This window comes from Coloeus monedula (assembly GCF_965178545.1).
Source record: "Coloeus monedula genome assembly, chromosome: 1".
Taxonomy (NCBI): domain Eukaryota; kingdom Metazoa; phylum Chordata; class Aves; order Passeriformes; family Corvidae; genus Coloeus; species Coloeus monedula.
The window spans coordinates 6,268,135-6,293,681 of NC_138781.1; the positions used below are offsets into that span (position 1 = coordinate 6,268,135).

Consider the following 25,547-nt stretch of genomic DNA (forward strand, 5'->3'; position numbering starts at 1 on the left):
ACATTCTGGCTTCTTTCAGAGCTGGTTTTACTGATGAAAAGAAAATCTCGCTGTTTGAATTAGTAGAAAGTATTTATTAGCAACAAAAAAGGCAGAAGGTATTTTTAGGACTCCGGGAATGGCATGACATGTATTTGTGTGCCAGATGGCTTAAAGGAACATGCAGCTGAGCAGGCTACAGAGCGTTTGTCAGGGGGATAGGTAAGAATTTCTTTCTTATAATTGTGCTTTGGGAAATAAGAAGGATTTTTGTGGAGGGGAATGAGGACACTGCAGCAGCATGAAACTGTCTACTGTATTGCACTTATTTACCCAGAATTGGGCACTAGGATTTTGGTTAAGTTCACATTTCTAATCCAAGAGTACTTGTTTTCTCCAAGCAGGCTGGACTATTATGTTACTTTTCTTGATGCAGCATTGTACCACTGGTTGTAACTAAACCGGGTATTCTTTTCAGCTGTTGGTTAACATGAGATCCTGGCTTAAACAAGTTTTTCTTTCCAAAACTTGTAACTGCTTTTTCCACTAAAATTGTGTCCTTAAATTAGAGTCCTCATTAAATATTCTCTCTTCATGGAGTGGAGTAATACGTGGGGAGAAAGGTACCTGTTATCAGTAAGGAAAAAACCCAGTATGTTTTATTGTTGACAAAAAGGTGGAAGGTGTTAGGGCAGAAGATACTTGAGCATTTCTTTAAGGGAGCTTTTGAAATGCAAGTGGATAAAGGAGGAATTTCACATTTTTATTATAAAAAAGCCTAAGTGTTTGCATACATTCTGGTATGGCAGCCTACTTAAGTAAAGATTTTTTTTACTGGAGTTGAGAAATTCCAAAAAGCTTGGTAAGCAAAGTTATGTTACTAGAGGAGGCGTTTTAATGTATAGTTCACAGATTTGAAAATGATACTGTGCAATATTTAGATATCTCTTGTTAAAGCCCAAAAACTGAAATACAAATCAGTATATGAGTGAGTCATTTGACACAGGAAAAATAGTAAGGACTCAGAACCTAAAGACCTAAGAAGATGAATTATTGAATTTGTCCTAAAACACTTAAAGCTTTTCAGACTTCATATAGTCAGAGTATAGTTTCATAGGTCTTGAACGATTCATGCAACTAATCTACGTGCCTCTCTTTATCTTTAAAATATAATGAATATTATTGGTATTTTAAGATTATCTGTAAACTGTTGCTCAAGATTTTGTATTCATTCCAGGAGGATTTATTTTAGGTGGCATGACAGGGATTTGTGTATCTATGCTGAAATGACTAAACTGTTGGCTCTCAAAGCTTTGAAAGTTGAATTTAGAAGGGACTTGCAGAGGCTAATTAAAAATAGATCTTAATGTGTCATCTCATTAAAATGAATGGGAACAGTGGTCTTATGCAAGAGGACCTGTGGTCCACAGGATATTTCTGTGAATGAGAGTTGGTGTGACTGAACATTAACGTTAACATGATTTAACATTAGTCTTTTTTAGTTCTTTCTTTCTCCTACCTTGCATCTCACTAAATAGCCTGGGTCTGTTTTCTTGGTAACATCCCTGTAGGTAGCAACAAGCTGCTATTTTAGTTCTCATCCCAAAGCCATCTCTTCTGCAGGCTGAAGGAGCCCAGCATGCTCAGTTCTCAGAGGGCAAGTGTTCCAACCTGTGACCAATCTAGGTGGCCCTTCATTGAACTCACTCCAGTTTTCTGATGTCTGTCTTGTACTGGCAAATCCCTCCTTAGGTGCTGTCCTCTGCCTGTGGTCTCAGGGAGCAGTGGAATTGCACCCCTGCATCAGCTGGCTGTGCTCCTGTGGGTTCATCGCTCAGCTCTCCTTGCTGCAGGGTTGTGCTTAGCCAGACCTTGGCTGGTCCTTCTCTGCAGAGCTGTTCCTCAGGCTGTGCCAGCAGCCATGGAAGTTGTCTGTCCCAGGTGCAGGACTTGGCATCTGTCCTTGCTGAATGTCATGATTTAGATTCTTATAGGCCCAACCTGTCTTTGCATGAGTAGTTACCTGCCTGTATTCTGTCAAAAAGAGCCACTTAATTCATAAAGCGCAATCACCCATCCCTCTGTAAGGTCAAAAATTAATGGTTGTTTTCAATTAAAAACAAACTGGCAGGTAGTTCCAATTTAGTAATAAAACAATCCTGTAGGACTTTTTTAAAAAAGGAGTTAAATTGGCTTGTGCTTAGATTCTGGAGCACACGAAACACTTTATTTTGAAGTGTCTATTACTTTTGTTCTGGCTGTGTGGGTGTTGCTCCTAGTGATGTGTGTTGGATCCGAAGCAAAAGCTGCCCGAAGTGTCCCTTTTTCATCTTGCTGGTCTATTAACTGTGACTTTCCCAGAAGAGAGAGATTGTAATGCAAAGATTGCCTGGAAAAAAATAATTATTGTGAAAGAGCAGAAGGTGTGTGAATGACATGTCTGTGTATTATTGCAGTTCTACTTTTTCCTAACCTGGCTTCTGTTCATTGCACTGTTAATGCTGTTGTTTGATAGTGATTCAACCAGTAAATTGGAAAGCCTATTCATGGGTAGCTATAACATGTTGGAGGCCAAGAAATGTAGAAAGAGTTAAGGCTGTTAAAAGACCAAAGTTGCATTTGTGAGTAGTGTTATTTTATATTTGTGTGTTCTGCTCTCTTCAAAAAATAAGAAAGTAAAAATTAGAAGCATCTATAGAAGATCATGCAGCAAATTATCCTAATACTCTGTAGCAAGATAAAGTAGTTCAATGGTTTGGGTTTTTTTTACTGGAATGCTTTTTAAAAATAAAGATTGTACACATCTGTTCCTTGCCTCAGTATAGTTCCAAAATACACAGGTATTCTTGAAGGTGACCTGGGTAGTATGAGTTGTGTGTCTGTCTTGTCCTTTTTTTTTTTTTTTTTTTTTTTTTTTAGAGGAAAAGCTGTTCTTGGAAAAACTACAAGCAGACTTTAAGGTTTTCTCAAATAACTTTTACTCCTGTTTCAAAAATCTTGAGGTTAGTCTGATCCTCTGTTTGACCTCTGACAAACATGAGTTCTGGCACAGTTATGAAATATCTACTCATACGGTGTGTTTACTAAACTGTTGAGGTTAATCCAAGCAGATGTCAGTGCTTAAGCAGTGGCAGGTCATAGAGTCTGTAGCAAATATTGCTCATTAAGCCAAAATATTGTGGAGTGTGGTTGACGTTTTTGCTTCCTTTAAAAGTATCCAAGGCCAACACATTGGGCCAGTGTTACTGAGAGCTGCACAGGTTACTAACAACATATCCTGCTGGTCTGTTGGGGGAATACAGTTGTATCCTTGTTGGGCCAGTTATTAAATGAATGTAAATGTTCCTGGGTTTGATGTATGAAATGAATGTCATGGTGGTGGTGTAAGGCTGCTAAAAGAAGCTACTGTGACATGAAATGCCTCTTGCACAGTGAGTTCTGCAGCTCAGGTCTGGCAGGTGGGCTCCTGGAGAGTTTTTCAGCTTTGGGATTGATTGAATTTGAGAGACGTTTACTGAGTTACTAATATTTAACCTTTATAGTTCTTTTTAAAAAAAATCAATTATTTACTACTTGTGCAAGGAACTGAGACTTATGTACTGGAATTCATGGAAATCAGAGGGCAGTATTTTACTCCTGGCATTTCTGGCATGTAGGTCTGCAAACTCAGTTCCAAGGCTTTGCCAAAGGAAAACTGTCAGGCAATAAATATATGACAGTCAAAACAGAGCAACAAGAGAGACACTGAAAGGCTGAATGTTTGGTTAGGAATTCTCAGAATACTGTGCCTTTCAGTCTCGGTTTCTTCTAAGCTGATGCCGATAGAGGCAGCTTCTAAAATATGTTTTTTCCTTTCTTGCTTCCAAATTGGATTGTAATTTCCTGATGTAGGAGATACTGCCACCTTGGATGATTTATGTTTGTCATGTTGAAGTGTCCCTGGATTCCTGGGCACACCAGAGTGAACAGCCGTGAACTCCATCCATCTCTAGGGCATGGGAATGACTGCCTGTAAAATACTTAAAGGTGTTATCATTTTTTACTTGCTCTGGAAGCTCCTGTCTTGCCAAGGGAAAAGAAATGCCTTGTGTTTAGTTGTCTACTACTTGAGTTTTTGGAAAGGAGAATTGTTTGAGGTGTTTTTTACTTTTGGCAGCTGTATTACTTTTCAGAAATGAAGGGGAGACGCATGATAGACCCTTCAAACCTAGTCTCTTTCCAGTAAAATTTGTGATGAACTGTACTGTGAAACAAGTCTTCTTGCTATGTTTAAATCATGGATTATTCTTTTGTGGCATTTAGTGGTTTTGTTTGCACTTGAATAAATAAATAGAAAAGGGTTTTAACTGTACTGTCCAAATAGCAATTTATTGGTGACTAGATTCATTGTTACAGTATTGCATATGTGAAAATTATTCTTATGAGCCCACTGACATGGTTGTCTGAATAATACAATTCTGCTTTTTTTGATTTCAGTTGTTTCTATCTAACTGTTCAAACCTGCCAGCTGTGCTTGCATTAGCAGAGCTTTAGGCTGTTGAGTTAAAAATACATGTAATCTGTTTTTCTCATGCAGTGTGTATCAGGGCTGAGAAAGATCCTAATACTTTGGATTTGAAAGGCATGTCCTTTGCATCTCCTGTATTCAGGAACAGGTTTTCTCTATTTAAGAAAAAAACAGTGAGAAAAACTAAAGAAGGATTTGGCTTTACTTAAGTTTCAAAATACTGCTTGGAGAAACCAACTGGGAGAGGATGGATGTTTAAGACACTCATCAAGGTATTATCACCTTCCGTAGGCTGAGATAGTCATTGGGTAAATTGGCAAAACATATTTCCTAGACTTCACAACACTGGAGAGCAAAGGAATCAGGACAAAGTAAGACTTTTATTCACTGTGTCTACATGGAAGGAGGTCATGGATAGGGAGATGGATGAGGTAAGAATCAAGGGTTGAGTGTCAGGCTCCATGAACTGAGTGTTTCCTCCTGTGTCCTTGTGACCAGCTGCAGTCTCCTCTCCTTCTCCCTCTGGCACTTACCAAAGTGGTTATTTTTTTGTTGCACACGGAAATGAGTGGAGGAATTCTTGTTTGTTGGTATGGTGAGGAGAGGCGGAGATACATTAATGTGACTGTGCTTTGTATGCATAGAAGTGTAGGGCTGGAAAGGTTCCTCAGGGCAGATCCCAAGCAGGACTGACACGGCTGAAGACTTGGAAACCTCCTCTGGCCTAAACCACATCTGTAAGAAGTCAGTCAACTGAAAACTGTTTAAAACTGGAACATGCAGCTCTGACACAGATCATGACTCTGCTCAAATGGTAGAAGGGGTTGAAATCTAAAGGACAGTGTTTCTTTAAATACGTATATGTTGGTGAATAAGGTAAACTAATAAGCCTCAATGTGCTTTTCATACACAGAGTTAATTTTTTTCCATTCTTCCTTCAGAATTGTCTAACTAGTGAGTCTGTATTTTCCTGCCAAATAAATTACCAAGTGTCTTGGTTGAATAGCAAGGTACTGAACTGTTCATTGTGGAGGTTCTGTAATTTGATTTAAATGCAGTATTTCAACATCTTTATCATTTTACAAAATGCCAAAATAGTGAAGGAGAGGAAAAAAAGGTGAAGCAGGTCTAGCAAGGATCAGGTGGAAATATTTGGTTTATTTAGCTATGGTTTGCATTTTTTACTTTTGTAGCAGTAGCCAAGCATGAGCTTTTAGCCTGTTCAGAGAGCTCTCTGGAGGTAGAAGGGATGTACAGCAATGTCCTCACTCTGGTGATTAGTAATTTATTCCTTCCTCTTTAATCTGAGTGTGCCTGATGTCAGTCACAGCAGACTTTAACCTTACTGTGGGTGGAAGTGCCACAGCAGCAGGTGTAGCTCTGAGCTATGAAAGAGATGCAAGGAACTAGGGAAATACTTAATCCGTGAGGAATTCTGCTCTGTGTGCCTGTCTTCTGACTGTTACCAGAGATAGAATAAATTATGTTTGGTTTTTTTCTGTGCAAGCTGCAGTGTAGATGTATCCTTAAACAACTCTGACATGAAATGGTTCCTTCTCTGTTATAGTAATCTTTATCTTACTAGGACAGTTCTGTTCCGAAGTGTCAGTGCATGTTAGGATTGTCCATCTGTGTTACCATAGTGAATGGAAAAACACCTCCAGCAGTTTTTGAGGAGCAGTATGTTAGGCTTGGACAAATCTTACAGCAGATGACCTTCTGGTAGCCATGCAAAAAGAACCTGGCAAGCGCCCAGATCCTCTTTTATGGAGAAGCATTAATTGTCTGCAGACCGCCAAGCAACAAGAAGTATTATAATGAGAGGATATAATTGTTTATCTGCTCTTGCTCCTCTGCAGCCTCATGTGCTTTTTCTGAGCCAAGCTTCACCTTGGTATGATTGTGTTAGCACAGGGCGTGAGGTGCTGGGGATTGGTCATCTATACTTCTCTAACTGGTAAATCTGTTCTGCTAGCTAAAACAAGGATTTTCTTAAATCATTTCTGCTCCAGAGCATTCGGTGCCTGACTAATTTCATGGCTTTGCAGTTCAGCAGTGAGATTTCTGTGTGACAGAGAGAGCCAGTTTCACAGAGAGTGCAATTCATCTGTATGCACAGGGTCAGCCTGAGATTTAAACCCTGCGTAAGACCTTTTTAAGCTCCCTGGGCTCAACTGCTGCATAGATTGCTGCCTTGCAGGAGTGAGGGAGTTTGACATGGTAAGAACAATGGGTAAATTATTTTTGAGGAGGGTGCGTTTTGGTTTTTTTGCTTTACACTGTGGATATTTTATTCTTGGGAGATGATGACCTGCTGTCGTCTGGGAAATGTAAGCTTGAATTTTGACTTATATTCTTTTTGGATGCAAGTCACTAAGGACTCAGAATTACATTACCAAAGTACATGGTGTCTTTATAATGTTCTTTGGAATCATTAACAGCTTCTACCTTTATTTAGTAGTTTCCCATATTGAGAAAGAATAATCTGTTTGTACTCATAAAAGTTCTGGTTTGTTCTTTGCCACCCTGACCTGAAGACTTCTGGTGGTTTCTGACTTTTTGAGTAGTTTGAAAAATGCATCAGGATAAATGATTGACTCCCACCCCAATATTTGCTTTCTTAGAACAAAATTTTTGCTAATTAAAGCTGATTAAATTATTTCCTGACTTTTTGTTACTGTTCAACCAGTACTGTGTTACTTGTTGTGGTTACATAGTGATGAAAGAAAATCAAATTCTTTGAGTCAGTGGTTTTTTTTCCCCCTGAGTTTGGGGAACTGATCTGTTTAGCTTTTAAGGCTTGGGGGGATTTTTTTGTTAGTGTGGGGGTTTTTTGTGTGTTGTTTGGGGTTTTTGTTTGGTGGGTTTTGTTTGGTTTTGTTGGGTTTCTTTTGCAGGGTGGGGGGAGGGTGTTGAGCTTTTTTTTAGATTTGGGGAACTCCAGAAAGTCTACCCAGTTCTCTGGGCCCATAAATAAAATATTTTCACCAGCTTCATTTGCTTCACTTCACAGTTTTGTTTATGACAGTAATTTCCAATATAGCTTGGGAAAATTGTGGATGTCTAAAGTAAAACTCTAGTCTGGGTGGTTTCCTTCCAGCTCTAAATGAGCATATTCTCCAGGGAATATGAAAGCTTTTCTGGAGTCTGCAGAGGCCTGGAGGAACCCAGTAAATTACCTTAGAGCTTTTTTCTTCTTTCCCTATCCCCTGTTTTCTTTCTGTGGAGAAGATTATCTGTAAATGCGACTAGCTTGGTGCTGTGTGCTGTTCAATTGTACCCCATGTTTTCTGGAACTCCTGGGACACTCATGATGGCTGTTCTTAAATTTGGGGCAAGAAGAACTGAGCTATGTGGCTTTTTTGAATCTGTATTCTCTCATTCCATGCTTTAGGATAGGATCTGAACTACAAAAATGGGTACATGTGGACCTACTCTTGGGCAACTGGCTCAGAGTGGCCCTGCGTCAGCAAGGGGGTTGGACAAGGTGACCTCCAGATGTCCCTTCCAGCCAAAACAATTCAGTGAAGAATCAATTCCCTGTGTATAGTATATTTAATTATATAGTTACAGGTTTAATTCAAGGCAGGCATACTAGAAATATACTGTTGTTGAACAGAAATAAGTATATAACTATTCTGAGGAAAATTAATAATTTTTATCTTTAATTTTGGTCTGTCACTGGGCTCTTAGTGATTGTTTGCTCCATGTTTTGAAGCAGTGGTATCCACATTAAATGTGAAAACTGGTCATGTTTACTTTTTGAATGGGAGAGTGAAAAGGGATTTACTTCTTAAGGTCTGTGCTTAAAGTTTAAGTTCTAAAAATCTCTTAACTAACCTATAGAATGTATTTCCTAAGGTAACAGGCAGCACTCTCAAAATGTGTTTTCACTCTTTTTCAGGTAATTGAGAATGGGCCCTCAACGATGCTGAGTCTACAATGGGAAGTGTCACACTTCGCTATTTCTGCTATGGGTGCCTCTTCACATCTGTGACCTGGACACTTCTGCTCTTTGTTTATTTCAACTTCAGTGAAGAGAACCAATCCTTCAAGAATGTGCCCATCAAGGGGCTGGAACCTCAGAGGCCATTTCCAAAAAAATTCTACCCCCGTTTTACACGGGGGCCAGTTAATATACCTGAATTGCAACAGAAAGAGAATAAGATAGGAAACTCTTTTGGAAATCATATCCAGGACCCAGTTAAGGGGGAGATAGAATTCTCTCCTGAAATGGGTAAGTAGTTTTCAGTGTTGGTGACAAACTTAGTAAAACAACAGAAGAAATGAGATAGTGTTCTGTAAAAAAAATCACGAGGGAAAGTGTATAATGAAGAAATTTTGTTAGTTAAAATACAGGTGGCACTCGTGGCTCTTTTCATTAGGAATTACTTAAAATTTATTCTACAGTGCTTAATCCAAAATACACTCTTTCTAGCATTTGCGTCTATGCTGGGTCAGTGCTGATGAGGACCGGGTTATAGCACAGGTCTGCCCTTGATGAACTAAATCTTGCTTTTGGAAGGTTCAGTGTGTGCTTGTTTCATATCTTACTCCTGTGTTAATTGGGCTCAAATACATAAGCTTTAATTAGCTACAGAAAAACTACTTACATGCGGTAATTAAAAATAGTTTGATATCAATAAACAATAAAGAGGACTCATTGATTTGGAGAATGTGCTTGGAGTATGACTTAATCTATAAGAAATGCATGTAGGACAAACTTAAAATGCGAGATTGAGATGACAATGGTTAGAGCCAAATCCTACTTACTTTGTACCAGAAAAGGTCTGTATGTTTCACTAGAGTATGTTTCATCAGTGAGATGATTTAGTTCTGTGTTCCAAATTAAAATGCTTTTTGTATTCAAGTGCTTACAGTATATTCACTGCTGTTTTTAGATGTGCAAACAGGCATATTGTGTGCTGGCTTAAAACTTGATTTGAGTCTGGAGGCAGAAACTGGGTGTTATGGCAGAGTGTTGGGGTGTTGGTTTCTGCTGCTGCTTTGGGAAATACAGCACAGAAACCTTCATAGCCAGAGTTTAATGCTCAGATCTCAGTGAAGTCCACTGTCACAAGTGTGGATAAATGGTGAATCATGAGCTTCGTGAGTTTATAGAACTTAACCAAACTTCACTTTCTGAGTTGGTCATTAGACTTGTGTGGATATGTTAGAAAAATGGCAGTTCATGTTGCCCTGTGGCATTATAAGTGTTTATCAGTTCACTGCAAAAAGCCTGAGCACCAAGCGAGGTGAAGGCCAGTCCAGAGGTGGCCATTTCTTTTCAACTCTTCAGTATGGGCCAGGAAAGAAATGGAGCTTTTTAACTGAGGAGTCCTTTGATCTTCAAATCAAATGACTGGTTTGGTTGGTGAAAGCCAAGTGCCAGGATAAATTCTATGTCAACCATCAGGAGGCAGCTCTTAAGATGAGGTGTTGTAGGAAAGGGCTTCCTGTCTGTCTAGGTTAGGACAGTGATAAACATGCAAAGCAAAAAAAAAAAAAAAAAAAAAAAAAAAAATTTAAAGAAAGTTGGTGTATGATAGTCAAAATCAAACTGTCATCTGGTAGGTCAATCTATCTTTTTTTTTTCATTAATCTGTGAGAACCATGTAACACTGCTGAAGTAAAGCCTAAACTGAGGTTTTGATTGCAAACCCCTTGTTTTCCAAGGGTTTCTGTCTGCTCTTTGAACTGAAATTTTTCAGGCCTTTTGCATGCATTTGATACTGTTCTTCATGAGAAGGTTTTAAAAATATTAGAACTCCTTAAATATATTAATAAGATCAGAAAAATGTAGTTAGTGATTGACTATGGATGGATTGTAGAATGAAACATTTGGGGTGTGTTTTAAGCGCATGCTTGGTATGAAGAAAACATTTTAAGGTGACCACAGCACACTGTGCCACTGATTATGCCAGAATGACGGAGCTGGGTGTCTGAACTGACCAGCTGAAGACCTTCCTTTGGGAATGGATGTGGTTCATAGGAGGACTGACTGACCCCTTTAGGCTGCTGGTGCTGGGGGAGTGACACTGCCTCTGTAAAGAGACGTCATTCCTACCCCCACGATGCAGCTCATCCGCAGTGGGAGCACTCACCCATGAGCAGGACAGCCAGTCACGAGACACTCTGTGGGTGTGTCCCGTGTATCTCACAGATATCGCAGCCCAGCACTTCCCACTTGGTCCTGCACAAATGTCAGGGCATTTACTCTTGAGCTGTTTGATAGTGCAGCTGCATTGCCATTGCTGAGCTCGGGACTGAGAGCCACAGGGTGGTAAATGTAAATGGTGGAAATGTGGATGCATGGAATTCCCTCCAGAAGGTCACCTGATACCTGTAGGTAGACTTTGTAATTGAGACACAGCTGTGCTCTGAAGGCCCAGATGAATTACTTGTTTTGAAGCTTTTTTCCATTTCAAACTTTAAAAATTACTTCTCTTTTGTGTTTAACCCAACTAATTTTCTCCAGGCTCAAGATCAGCTGGCTTTTGCATAGCTGATGAAAACTGGAGAACATGAGGTGTGGAGACAGGCTGAGAGGATTGAGTTTATTCTGCCTCAGAGAGAATGCTGCGGGGTGAGATTTTATTGCTGTCAGCAGCAGCTGAGTGGGAGGCTGTAGGAAGAATGGAGGCAGACTCCTTCCATAGTGCATGGGATTCTGATAAGAAATTGGAGCGAGGGGATTTCAGTTACGGAAGAGAAAAAACGTTTTCAGTGTGATGGTGGTCAAATGCTTGAACAGGGAAATAAGAGCTTGTAGAATCTCCATCTTTGGAGATACTGAAGGCTTTCAAAACTCAACTGCACTGGTCCTGAGCAACCTGATCTAGCTGGATCTGCTTTTGGGAAGGAGATTAGACCAGGTGTCCGTTTCAATCTGAATTATTCTGAGAAAGCATGGAACATTTTCCTGGATATATGGTAGCATTAATGAGGAACCCTCTTGTTTTCTGCAGATTTTGAATGATATGGAGATGATGGGTAGGGTGGAAAGAGATAACTGACCTGATCCTTGCTCACTTCTTGTACTGAGATTTCAGTGAAATTGCCTGTGTAGCTTGAAAATAACTGAAGAGAAAGCATCTCATTCTGTGCAGCCAGCTGAACAGAGACAATAAAAAATAATCACTCTGCTGCCTATATTGTTGTAGAAGTGGCTGGAGGCACAGGTGGTGGCAGACACCAGCTGTCTTTACCTCATAGAGCTGTGTGAAGCACCACACTGGTTTGGTTCTATTCACACTGGTAAGTACGTGGCTCAGTGAGAGAAGCCTGTGGCACCAAGTCAAGGCAGGCAGGATGGCATTGAAAATTTCATCTTGGCTTACAGCAGTACATTTCCTGATACCAACTTCTTCTGCCATGCTTAGTAACAGTTGCCACTTCTGTTAAAATAATCAATGAACAGCAGCTCTGGTGGTGTTTTACTTGCTGTCAAAGTCCCAGGTGAGATAAAAAAAAGTTTACGGTTCTTGCGTAGCTATTTTTATTACCACAGACCTCAGAACTGCATGAAATTTGAGCTGCTATTGTGAGGTTTTTTCTACCATTCTAAATGTATTTCCTCTCTCAAAAATCCCATTACAGACCTGTCACCTGTAGGGATAGATGCTGATTCATTGTATGCCAAAGTCTATCCTCTGTTGCTTGTTTGATGTTGGTTTTAGCTGGTGCTGTGAATTAGAGGCCATGTGAGTGAAGGGAGGCAATAAACACGGTGGAGCCAGCAGTCTTTGGAGAAGGATTTAACTTTATTAACAGCTGCTAAGTGCTGCCTGTTTGTGGGAGGGAGCAGAAATAGTTGCACAAATACACACTTTGCAAAACCAGAGGGGTTTTTAAGAATATAATGGGCTTCAGAAGAGGTTAAAGTGTAAGTTTCAATCCTTGATTTCTTTCAAATGGTGTTTTTGAGACTGTTAGCTGATCTAGGCGTGTTACTTTTGCAGGAATGATTTTTAATGAAGAAGATCAGGAAGTGAGAGACTTGGGCTATCAGAAGCATGCTTTCAATATGCTTATCAGCAATCGACTGGGATACCACAGGGAGGTGCCTGATACAAGAGATGCAAAGTAGGTGCTGAATTTTGGAGAGAATGTGGTATAGTTTCATGTGCTCAGTGACTTGTTACACCTGATGTAGTATTTAATATTTTTGGTATAACATTTCTGTCATACACTGTTTCATCTTCATGTGTTGCTGAAGGCAGATTTTTCAACTATTTAACAGGAGTGCTTGAGGCTAGAGTTTATTCTTTGGTCTTTTCTGTCTTTTTTGACTGGATATTGTTTCTGGAGATCTGATTTTTTTTTATCAACTGCTAAAGGTACATGATAGATTGTGCACTGCTCTGAATATTTTCTATTAAAGAGCAGATATTTTTCTATAATCTATCTGGTGCATGTAGTGAGGGGAACAACTCACCTCTGTAGCAACAATAAGTCCCAACACTGAAAAATAAATAAACCTGCGTCTATTTTTCTACTGGTTCCTCTGGTCTGGGTAAATGAATGAATTGTACTTGCTGATATGTCTCTTCCAGAACTGAGCTCATTCAGAATAAATGAAAGCTTTTCTTCTATACTTTCAGGTTTTCATTTATATTTTCTTATGTTTATTGGATCCCCCAGCCTGGCACCTTCATATGGCATTAATTGGTGATACTGTGCCCTATTAGAAGTAAGGACAAGCTTTGAAAATAAGAAGAAATAATGATCTTTTGCTTTGACTGGGATTCAGCTTGCAGATTAAGATGCTTAGATAACTGCTTGTTAGTCAGTTGTTTCTGCTTTTATTATAATTAGCAGAGATCCAGTCAGTGCAGTTAATGAAGCATGCAGAGCTCTTCAGCTGACAAAACACACTTGACAGCCTTAGGGTGAGCTGAACACCATTTAGACTGCACTGACAGCAGTGACTAGACTTAAGTGTCTTAATCTGCCCTCTGAATCCCAGCCTTGGTTGTGTAAATAGGTTTTTAGCACCAGTGGAAGTTTTCTGGGTATCCAACTTGTCTCCAGCAGCTGGCCAATAAAGCTATGGCATTTTTGTGGGCCTCGTGTCATATTTGTGCTTCTTGTACATGTCTGAGCTACCTCATGGTACTAGACAGTGTTTTGACAGCTGAAACAAGCCCTCACTATCTTCTGTTCTCTGTCTTGAGGATCTCTGGTTCTCCCCACCTCAGTCCATGATATCCTCTGTAACAGAAGCAGCAGTGTTAACTTTGAGTCTGTATTATGTGGAGAGTAACTTACTATGCTGAGCCCGCTGTAGCTGTTACATGTCTGGGCTCGTTATGTTCACGTTAGGGGTTCCTCCTACACATTTAATGTTTGCTTGTTATTTATGAAGTTTCAGCAATGACCCAGCTCTGTGGAAACCCCTCTGTAAATAGTGATGACGACTCTATTCCTGTTTGTAGATGCAGAGCGAAGTCCTACCCTGCTGATCTGCCCTCTGCCAGTGTCGTGATCTGTTTCTATAATGAGGCACTCTCAGCCCTGCTCCGCACAGTGCACAGCGTCCTGGACCGCACCCCCGCCCACCTCCTGCACGAAATCATTCTGGTGGATGACAACAGTGAATTGGGTGAGAGACCCTTTGAGGAATGTTAACTTCTGGGCCTTCCTGTGCTTTATTGATTGATCAAAATAAATAGTGGAAGTTGTGATGCAAAACCAATTTGTACTGCAGCCCATCTCCAGAAAGTTCCAGCCAGTAGGGATGTGTGGTGTCCTGAGATGCCCAAGGTGCCATCCTCTTTGCCCACTGGTGCCATTTTACTGATGAGCTTTGTATCATACTGGCTTCAACATTCAAAATCAGGTTTTGAAGCTACTAATCACAGACTCAAAGAATGTTAGGGGGCTGGAAGGGACCTTAAAGATCATCCAGTTCCAACCCCTGCTGCCATGGGCAGGGGCACCTCCTGCTAGACCAGATTGCTCAAGGCCCTATTCAACCTGGCCTTGAATGCTTCCAGGGTTGGGACATCCACAACCTCCCTGAGCAACCTGTTCCAGTGTCTCGCAACCCTCACAGAATAGAATTTCTAACTATAGAGTATCTAACCTAAATTTCCTTTCTTTCACTTTGTACCAATTACTCCTTTTGCTGTCACTCCAGTTGCTGATGATGAGTCCATCCCCAGCTTCCCTGTAGGGTTCCTTCAGATATAGGAAGGTTGCAATGAGGTCTCCACAAAACCTTCTCTTCTCCAGGCTGAACAGCCCCAACTTTCCCCTGCCTTCACAAGGGAGGTGCTCCGCTCCTCTTATGCCCGGTCTTGCACACAGTGATGAGTGGTCATGAAGCAGTTGTTTATAGTTTGGGTTTTCTTAGCAGTTCCTTGCTTGGGCTGCTCAGGTGCTCAGAGCAGATGACAGAGAGGCCACTACTCGCGGTGAATGCATCTGAAAGGCGCTGGAGGCGCACAGACACACCCGGCTGCAGGCTTGCGGATGGGTTGCTGTGCCACTATGGAAACAGTGCCGTGTTTTGTACTTGCTCAGCGTTTCGGACCAGCAGCGTGCTGGGGCCGGAGCTCAGCGTGGCCGGGAGGGCTCTGCGTGGCTCTCGAACAGCCTCTTGTGGCCACCCCGGCAGCGGCTTCCTGCCTCTGGGAGCAGCCTCTGCTCCCGCAGGCACGCAGGGGCCCTGGAAGGGTAGACCCTGCAGAGTTGCTTTGCTCCTGCTGAAGGATTGCTGCTTTTTCTCTCGATCGACAGACAAGGTAAAGACAGACACACAATTCAAGCGTGGCCCTCCAAAAGCTCTTCATTTTGGCCCTTCAAATGCCTGGTGAGGAATGTGTTAGTATAGCAGTTCTTGCCAGCAGGACTCTGCAAGTTCCCTGCTCACATCTATACAAGTCCACAATTTTTTGCATTTAAAAAATGACTTTTAGATTGTATTTTTGTTTAATATATGTAATTTTAGCTCCCTTGGTCTCATCGTTTGGCTTCTGGTTTAAGGTCTCACTGGCTCTAAGAGACTGACTAGGTATGTCTGCTGTAGAATGGCATTCTCTTGTTATGCTGGAAGTTGATTTCTCTGAGGTCGGATCAAATGTCGAGATACAAGAGATAACAAAGATCAAACACTGTTCCTTGCTAAGATAAGAATGTGTAATATTTAAAAGCTTGTTTTGTTTCGTGTTTTGGGAACATATGCCTTGCTATGAAGTGTCTTGTGCAATTTGTTTTGTATTCAGAACTTGCCTTACTTCAAAACTCAGTCTTTTGAATGTGAGGATGCATTTGATTGATGCCTGTGTTGAGGCAGTAGTACCATCACTCTTCCGGTCTGTTGTTAAATTGAAGCAATTAGCAAAGTTGCTAATTTGAACCAAATTAAGTTCAAAACATTCAAGTAGTTATTTTTCTCTTTCTGACTTCAAATGATCTTGTTCTGAAGCCAAAGGCAGAAGGAGGTATTGTTTACACACAGAATTACTGCTCTTGATGCTAATGATCCTGTATTTTCACTGCTGCTTAATTTTAAGGGATGGATTCTTATAGCAGAAGAACAGCAAATATGGTTTGGGGTCTGAGGAAATGGATAAAAACTTTGGCTGTGCTATAGATCTCATGAGCTTGGGCAGATTGCTTGATCTTTATGCCCCTTTGTTTTGTTTTTTAATTAATTTTCCTTCCATTGCCTGCTTTCTGAAGTGGTGTTTTGGGTGAAATTCTCTCTAATTCTTCGCTTGTAAATATGGGAACTGTGCTACACATCTGTGCTGTTGTGCAAACCTTGGACCATTGCACCTAATTTTGCCTCAGAAAGCTTCTTAGACTCAATCATCAACAGTCTTGCTAGCTGAGCAGGAATTGCCGTGGCTCAGCTGAGCCCACTGTTGTATTTTTTTTCCATTCCCTGAAAGGCAGGATTTCTTTTTCTGATACAGCCTCTTTCTCCCTGTTTTAGCCTTAACCTGTTATGGAAAAGCCTGAGGATGTGTTTTGAAGGCTGTTACTGGAGGCATTCTTCTCTGTAGGAGAGATTGAAGAACAGAAAAGGAGCCAATTGTCTGCAACTCAGTACTTAAAAATAGTTTAAAATAATAACACTCCAGATTCCCATCCCAGGTCCCATTTTGCCTTTGTTGCATAGATGTGGAGGAAGGTAATGCCTAAAGTAATTTTTGAAGACTGGCTAAAGGGGAGCAATTCTCTCCTTGGAGCAAAATTTCTCAGGCTATATTGAAGCAATTTTTTTGGGTTATATCAGAAGTAATCAGTGTTCCCAGTGGACATGAGGGCAGCACGCAAAAACCCATCAACAACAAAATTCCCAAAACTTCATAGTGAGACAAATCTGCCTGTTGAGGATGATCTGTGATACGGGCACAGTTGCTAGCAGAATGCCATTTTGTGTGGATCAAAACTCTACTGGCTCTTACGTTCTGCTGCTCAAGCTCATGCTGTGGACCTGGTTTAGCTCCTGATATGGATGTGACATCTTTTCCCCTTTTTATTTATTTATTTTTAACTTTTTTTGTTTTGTTTTCAGAAGTTTGCAGTTGCAAAACTCTTTCCTTGTTTATTTGCCTCATCTGCTGTAAGAGCTGAGTTTGATAACTGAACTTTTCTGCTTTGTGCTGGCCCATTGTTTCTGCAGGTGTATGCTGTTCTTCTCTTGCTAAAATGAATCAGGTGAAGAATGACTCAAACACTATTTTATTTTATGTTTGCAAATGTGTCTGTCGTGCTTGCTTGGATACCTCATTTGGGTAGCACCTTAGAGACTATTTCATCAATTTTCTAGGAGACTGCTCCTGCCTGAAAGTTCTTATTCCTCCTTAAGGTTATAGCTCTGACTTCCACATACATTGCATTGGCATTTAATCTTGTTAACAACAACTTTAATGTTTGAGCTGACATTCTCAGAATGATGTTTATTTTGGCATATTCTCTGATGAAAGTCTGTCTGCCTCTCTATACCAAGGTTCTCTATGAAGTCTCAGTTGGTTTTTGTTTTTCTTTCTCATTTTATATTCCTCTTTATATCTTCATAAGCTTATTAACTTATGCTTTTCCATTACTTCAGTCTTTGTGTCCATCTTCTCTTCAGTAGTCCTGCTCTAATGTTAGAAACCACTGACCTTGGGTGAAAGAAGTATTGTTACTCTTAAAATTGCCATTGATGTTAGCTAAGTTACAGTAGTGCTACAGTAGTGCCTATAGACTTCAGTGAACTCTGTACTCCTTCAAAAGCACAGGCTTGCCGGCAGAATCTTTGATCCTTTTGGGTTTTAGTAAAGCCACCAGCTGTGAGTGAGTTGTACTTTGTATCTGTTGTTTTGTCAGTTAAGCAAGTACAGATAATATAAGGTGTCTTTGTGCTTCTTCTGAAAGGTGTCAGCATTTGTTTTCCTGTATGGAATGCAGTAATTGAAGTCATTTGCCTGTGTGAAACGTTTATTGTTGCATCTGTTGCAAATGCCAGTTGACAGGAGAAGGATTTGGAAATGTGTTTCTTTGAACAGCACTGTTTTTTGAGTCTAGTAGTTCCAGTTAACATGAGTAATGTGCTAAAGGCATTGGAGGGGAAGTGTAGGATGTGGGATGACTGACTGTCCTTATGATACTCCTGGTTTGAAGCTGTGCTTTGTCAGGGTAACTTTTTGATCAAGATTTTGGCCATTTTTGATTTAAATGCCTTGGGACTTTAAACAAAGCTTTCAGAATTTCTGGCCTGTTGTTGAACTTCTGTTTTCCTTTTCTCAGCTGACTTGAAAAAAGACTTGAGTGAATATGTTAAAACTCAGCTTCCCAAAACCACAAAATTGGTAAGAAATGAGAAGAGGGAAGGCTTGATTAGAGGAAGGATGATTGGAGCCTCTCATGCCACAGGTAGGTACCCTTGCTTATTTCTCTTTTCCTTGCATACTTCGGCAGTAAGTTCATTGGGTGACTTCTCTTTTTGTAGTGCAGCTTTTCAGATGTTGAATGTTTGACCTGTGGTTACTTTAGCCCTCTGCAGGGGCTCTGCTTGTCATGCCACACTTTAAGCTACACAACTTAGCATTGTCCCGTGTCTTTTTTCCCGTGCACTATCTCAAATGATAACTGCAAATTCGGGTTCAAATTTGAGTGGTTTTTAAACCTTGAGACATTTTGAGTGTCTCAGCTGTTCATTATTTTCTTTTTTTTCCTGGAGACATTTGCTTTCAATAAAATGAGGTACTTTTTTAGACTGGGTAAGTGAAATTGTGAAACAAAATCAGTATCATGCTCTAAAAAAGTAACTTGTTTTATTGAAAGTTACTAACACAACTTATCATCATCCCAGATCTTCCCCTGCACTATCTCAAACAATGACTGCAGTGTTAGTGAGACAATGTAGAATTTTCCCTATTCTTGCCCTCAAAGAATGTTGTCTCAGGAGCATCTCCATGTGGTCAAGATACTGCAGTTACAGAATATTTTTTGCATGTTTTATGTGCAAACTTTTGGTCTAAAATGAAATCTGCTCCCTTTTAAGGTACGCTAATCTGGTTTCTCGTTCTCAAATCTAATAGCAATTTTTCTTGTATAAGCTCTTCTGTTGCCGTGAGTGTTAGTTGGGAAAAATCAATATTTGGAGCTTTATAAACAACCTTTACCAGAATGTGCTTTCAGTTAAATTCTTTGGCATCTGAGAAAGTGTGTGCTACTTTCTTAAATAATTTTGAGTGGCAGATGAGTCTCTTAACTGGTGTTTACTCATTAGCATTGTAATGGTATAATCCAGAGAGAAGATTCTGCTTGCATTTTCCAAGCTGTGCTAAAATTCATTTCAGTCAGTGCAATTTAAAATAATTTTACTGCTCTTTTGAACTGCTAGAGTTCCATCCCCATGCCCAGTCAATACTGTCTGTGGGGTGACTTGTTATATCTGCATGTTCTGGAGTTGTTTTCTTTAAAGCTGTTTCCCGTCTCTTCCACATTATTGTAGTGTTAAATAAATTTTATGTTGTGTCATAAAGATGCTGATGCCTTTTTAGACCAACTGAGCAGGAGGGTGTGTCATAGATCAAACTGTTCCTACTGACTGTGGCAGGTAATCTCCACGTAAATTGACGAGTATTGCTTTGTTGAATGCACGTGTGTTTGCACTTAATTGCATGTTTGTGTTCCATGGCACCATGGATCTTTGTTTTGTGTGCTCTGCAGGGAAAGTGCTGGTGTTCCTGGACAGTCACTGCGAGGTGAACGAGATGTGGTTGCAGCCTCTGCTGACTCCCATCAGAGAGGATCGCAGGACTGTGGTGTGCCCGGTGATCGACATCATCAGTGCTGATACCCTCACTTACAGCTCCTCCCCTGTTGTGCGGGGGGGCTTTAACTGGGGCCTGCACTTCAAATGGGATCTTGTTCCTTTGTCAGAACTGGAAGGACCCGAGGGAGCCACTGCTCCAATCAAGTAAGGTTCCTCCTCTGTGGTGAGAATCTTCGTGTAATACAGGGATGAGCAGAGGCACTTTCTAAGCAGTAGGGAGTGTTCTCTGGCTGTGCGGGTTTAGGAGCAGATGGCTAACCTGTCAAACATCTGACTTGTTTATTTCACCCACAACTATTTCACTTTAATTTCTTGCATTTAATCATAAATTAGATATATCTGTTTTATTAGGTCATACTTCTAGAAAATGCTTATACAATAGCAGCTTTTGCTGAAGACAAAATTCTGAGGGAGCTTATGATAGTCTGCATTAAACCTGTCCAATAATTTCACTTTTGAGCTATGCATTGATGTTTGTTTCCAGTCTGCTGATGTGCTTGGCTTAATGACAATTTGGATGCTGCCTTTGTGGCAGGAATAGCCTGCATATCCCACTAATATGAGCTATATAATTTCTGTGATGAAATGCTAAAGAACTGCTAGATTGGGAAAATCTGTGTTTGTGGTAATAGCAATTTGTTTTTGTGGTCTTCTGAGAGTTGTTTTAAAACAAAAGTCTCAGTAAAGCTCAACACTGGGATTTGAAAGTTACCTTCCTTATCTTTTAACCACTGATGGCTGTGTGACCTGTACAGAACTGGCAATATCTGGCTCTAGTGGATGTGTAGCTGAGGTAAAGTGGTGTCAGCAGGCACCGTTTTTTTAGGAGCAAACATGTATGGTACAGACACAGGACTAGAACTGTTCCAAGTGAATCCCTTCATGAAAAGAACCAGGCCTGCTACAGCAAAGGCAAGAAAGCTCATTGTTCTTTTCCTAGTTGCAGGTATCAATCTCAGTACATAATTCAGGTTTGTCAGGTGGAGGAACTTCACCTTTTTTACAAACTGACTCCTTGTGGATAAAATTTGCCAACTGAATCAGAAATTGGGTGTGTTTTCCTTGGACTATAAATGAAGAGCATTTCAGGCTGGCAGAAACAGTTCCAGCTCAAGGTTCTCTGCTATCATCTGACAGTTCTGCAGTTGGCCTTCCCATGACTCCCCATCCCAAAATTTTGCCTGAGAAGCTAGGAAACTTACTAAGTTATTTAACAGTTTGACTGGCTTGTTTGGAGAGTGCCACTGTGGCAGTTTCTGAGCCTGGCAGGGAAAGACAGACTGAAATCATCTGAGTGGGGAATCAGCATCAAGTGTTAAAATCCTTATTCTGTTAAGAGCTATTCTCACATTTAATTTGGTTGGTGGCTGAAGGTTAACTGTTGCTGTGTTCAACACTGTTGTGGCATTCTTTCAACTCACTTTTATGAAAAAGTCCTATGCTAAAAAGACAGAGAACTTTGTAGTTAAAGCAAGTGTAATAATCTGAAAAGATGACCTTTTCTGAGTATGAAAGTGATTTTTCCTACCTAAAGGTCTCTGCCTCCTTTGTAAAAGGAGCTAGATTGCTATTTAACCTTTGAAAATGGATTTCCATCCAACAGAAAGTATTGCATTTTAGAGACCTTCACAATGAAATATTTGGGTGTCAGAGTGGAAAAATTGAGAGCAACCTTTCAACCAAGGTATTAAGGTGACAGAAACTGTAGTAGAAATTTGTGTGAAAACAAGAAATGAAATCTTGACCTAGGTTTGGTTTCATCACAGAGTTTAATTTGCAAGGATGGTAAAAAGTTTTTTTCCAGCCCATTGGATGTTCCAACTACCATATCATGTTTTTATGTAGTGTTTTTACTCTTTTATACTCTGGTAGGTCATCCACATATTCCAGTGTTGTGATACAGTAGCAATTCAATCTAGAGACTGAACAGTGTGGATCATCTGCAGATTTTTACATTCTAGTAACACACAGGCAAGGTGAAAAACTGGGAAATGCCAGAGGGACCATCTGTATAAATACACAAACTGTAAATAACTTGCCAGTAAACTGAGAATTGAGTCAGTGATGAAACAAAGCTGCCTCTGGCGTTTGTTGTTCCTCTTTCTCTGTCCTATCCCTTTTCCTCAAGTTTACCAGGTAAAGAATTATGATTTATAGGTACTGGAACAATGGAAGATCACAAATATCACTTACAGATCTGCTTTTGAAAATGTTTTGAGACTAGAACTGATGCCTAGTGACTGGAGGATTTAAATTGTGTTATGTAGGTTTGTAAGTTTGGACTTTGGGAATAGCAGATTCAGCAAAAATTACTGTTGTGGAGTTTTTTCCTCTCTCTAAAACAAAATGAACTTCTTTCCATGAACCTTTTTAGGTCACCTACCATGGCTGGAGGGCTGTTTGCCATGGATCGTGAGTACTTCAATGAGCTTGGGCAGTACGACAGTGGCATGGACATCTGGGGAGGAGAAAACCTGGAAATATCTTTTCGGGTAATCAGAGAATTTTCAACTCTGCAATTAAATGTTTGTGGCTTTTTGTTTGGTGGTGGAGTATTTCGTAATACCTGTAAAGAAGCATAGGAAAGGAATAATCATGCAAGTTTTTGAAATTAGTTTATGAGCAATGTCTAATGAATTTCACAAGTGGATTAGGGATGTGTGGCTCACAGCAATATTGCTAATATATAAGCTTGGTATGTTTCCTTAGACACCTATGGAGTTTTTTAGACACTTCAGTCTCCTTTCTGAGGACCTGGAAATGTAAAGGTTTCTGGAACTAAATTGAGAGGAGTAGAGGAGTCAGCTGGGTTGGAGAAATAATGAGAAGATCATAGTAAGATTTGAAAACGGTGCTTCATGGGACTTCCTGTATTTTATCTTCCCTGTCACTCCACTGAAAGAAAACCAGCTTTTTGTGCTCAATGTCATGCTTATCTCTTTACTTTTGTAAAACGGATTCGTCAACAGGTTGGACAAGAGTCTGCCTGAAAATGATATGCTGTCATGACAGATATGAAAAGGGGATTAAAAAGTGAAGTTAGTATAAAAAAAAAACAAACCTAAAACCAGACACACAACCCCCAAAACTTTAGAGAAATCAAGATTAGAGTTCAAAAATAAGAACTGGACTTCCTTACATTTGAGTGACTTTAAAGGAGTGTGTACTGAATAAATAAAATCTTTCGATTTTCAGTATAAATGTAATTATTAGATATCTGAGTAGAAGTGTCTGGAGCGTGAGGAGATCATTGTTGTTACCTTGTAATACACAGTTTCAATAAAAAGGGCATTGAAAAATTGGAGTATATTCAGAGAACTTAGAGTTTCTGGAAGTCCCCAGCTTCCTGGGGGAGAGTTGGAAAGAAGTTGAGTCTTTATCTTGTCTAGAAGGAGTTTTAAAAGTGACTTGATTATAAACTGCTAATGTGAGAAGATTTTCTGGAACTGGAGAACACAGTAGTCCAGCAAAGGGCTAATATTGGTAATTTTCTGGAAGATAAAGTTAAAAAAGAAATTTTAAAAAAAGAAATGGAAGTAGAGTGTACATAAAATGTAGATCTGTGGTGCCGCAAATAAAGACTCCTAAATGTAGCATCTGAATGGGAACAGTGTTTCTGAGGTCCCATATCTTAACAGAAACAAATAGCTCTGTCCAGTAAGTTTAGTTGAAAACTTAACTTACTTCATTGAAAACTTAACTTACTTCGTTGAAAAGCTCTCCAGGCTCCCTGGATGCCAAAGACTGGTCTTTGTTATATGTCCCAGAACTGTGAACAATCTTCGTGCAGGTAAATCATTTTAGGGAACTTAATCTGCAGGATGAGTCCTAGCACATGTATTTCAGTCTTTTCTGATAGGTCATTAGAGCATATTATTTTAGAAAATTTTCTGTTTGTCTCTTGAAAGCCATGATGTGTTTTGTGGAAAGTATGGTCATGTGAGAAAAATAGTCTTTTGTAACATGGAGATCTCAAAATTTAATTTGTCAGAAAACATGGCATGTAGGCCAACATTGCTGACACCTCATCCTGCATGATGTATAACCCTACCTTGAAGAAGGGGATGAGATAGTGAACAATCTGAACAATGAGCCATGTTCTGCTTTTGTATGGACAGATCTGGATGTGTGGTGGCAGACTCCTGATCATCCCCTGCTCCAGGGTGGGACACATTTTCCGTAAGAGGCGTCCCTATGGCTCACCTGGGGGACAGGACACTATGGCTCATAACTCACTGAGGCTGGCACATGTGTGGATGGATGAATACAAGGTAAGAGACAATTCTAGGTCATGAAATAAGGTTATTAAATGATGATTAACTGGCTTGTTTGTCAAAGGATTGTGTCACAGTGGGATCTGTTACACCTCTGATGGGGTTTTCCTTCTGTAGTCTGAACTCCTAATGTTAGTTTTGACAGGAATTCCTAAATTCTGTAGAATTGTCATTTGGCTTTTGAGTGCTCAAGTCTCCTCCTTGTTACTTTACTGCCTGCAGGAGATTGAGTTCTATGCCTTTTTAGAAAAGTAAAAGATGATGGATGAGCTTTTGTAAGCTCTGCATTGCTTTGTGTCCAAAACAGTATTACGTGGCAGCCATGTACTGTACCTTCAGGTAGTTTCCATGTTGGTGAGACAGGGATTGTTTTTGGCTGCTTGTTTGCTTTCTGTTTTAATTAGCAATCTGCTTCTTAGTCTGTCTTGCCTTGGAAGAGCAATCAGGATTGACTTCTGGATTCAAAGGCAAGTGTATTCCTTCCTTGTCTTCAGATCTTGATACTGATGCTTTTCAGCATAGTTCAGGTGTTTGTGAATCCCTCATCTCTGAGATACTAAACAACATTTTGCCCTCTGAGACCATAGGATTTGCTGTGTGCTCAGCTTCTGTGGTGCCTACAATTTCTATATGAGATATATTTTATTAATTTTATATTCTTTAGACGTTTATGTTTCAAACCCCATCCTTTACCTTGATGTTCAATTCGAGGAATCCATTAGAGGCCATTAATTTTTATCTCCATTCTCCATCTCTGTAATGGTAGCTCTGGTCTATCACTTTTCCTTTTACCGATGTCTGGGCACAGTTGTTTTGTGATTAATTATGGCTTTGTCTGAAGCTTGGACTTGATTCTTTGTTATAATTTCCAGCTGATACTGTTTTGTTCAGCAAGCACTTGAACTGCTGATTCCAGCAGTCTCTTATCACAGATTTGTGTCCAGAACTTTTCCAGCTGTTTCTAGTCTGATCCTCTGATAGCTACCAGAGAATGTATGGAAGATAAGCTTGGAAATATATTTGTTTTTATAAGAATAATGCAAATATTTAGGGCCAGTATAATTTACCAAAGCAATCTAATGTTGCACAGTACAAAGATAAGACTTAAAGGAGTAAATATCAGTATTTAATAAATGAAATGGCATAAGGGAAATGATTCAGCAAAATTTTCATAACTGTCAAAAGCAAAATGCAGAAGTATTAAGTTCATGTATACAGTGGTAATAAATAACATGTGAAAGGTAGGATACCAACATTTGAACTTCAGCCAGGAAAGAGGCAGTTGGAATAGCAGAGCTACTTTTTGAAGCAGACCAGTTTCTGATTGTCATGTCCAGTCTGTCTCCAGACTTCTCAGAACTGGCCATCAGTCCAATGTACACCAAGTACACACTTCCCCTTCCTCTGCTATTAAAATAGCAGTGATACATCGAGCACATCCAGATGCTCAAAGATCTTGATGAGGAGAGATGTGTAACTTGTCCAGAGGTGTCTGTCATCTGAGTAT

The 25,547-nt window shown here is 40.0% G+C and overlaps 1 protein-coding gene across 2 annotated transcripts in view; it reads left to right on the forward strand.

Annotated features, from left to right (window-relative positions):
* GALNT11 (polypeptide N-acetylgalactosaminyltransferase 11) overlaps nt 1-25,547 on the forward strand; it is a 47,916-nt gene that overhangs the window by 7,409 nt on the left and 14,960 nt on the right. Inside the window, exons 1-8 of one of the 2 annotated variants that reach the window (XM_082298761.1) lie at nt 161-201; nt 8,391-8,723; nt 12,448-12,571; nt 13,924-14,090; nt 18,233-18,358; nt 19,661-19,910; nt 22,141-22,258; nt 23,885-24,037. In XM_082298761.1, the coding sequence (XP_082154887.1) occupies nt 8,429-8,723; nt 12,448-12,571; nt 13,924-14,090; nt 18,233-18,358; nt 19,661-19,910; nt 22,141-22,258; nt 23,885-24,037 (1,233 nt within the window). In that variant the 5' untranslated portion in view covers nt 161-201; nt 8,391-8,428. Of the gene's footprint in view, nt 1-160; nt 202-8,390; nt 8,724-12,447; nt 12,572-13,923; nt 14,091-18,232; nt 18,359-19,660; nt 19,911-22,140; nt 22,259-23,884; nt 24,038-25,547 lie in introns of those variants that run through there. The other variant, XM_082298760.1, reaches the window with a different exon arrangement.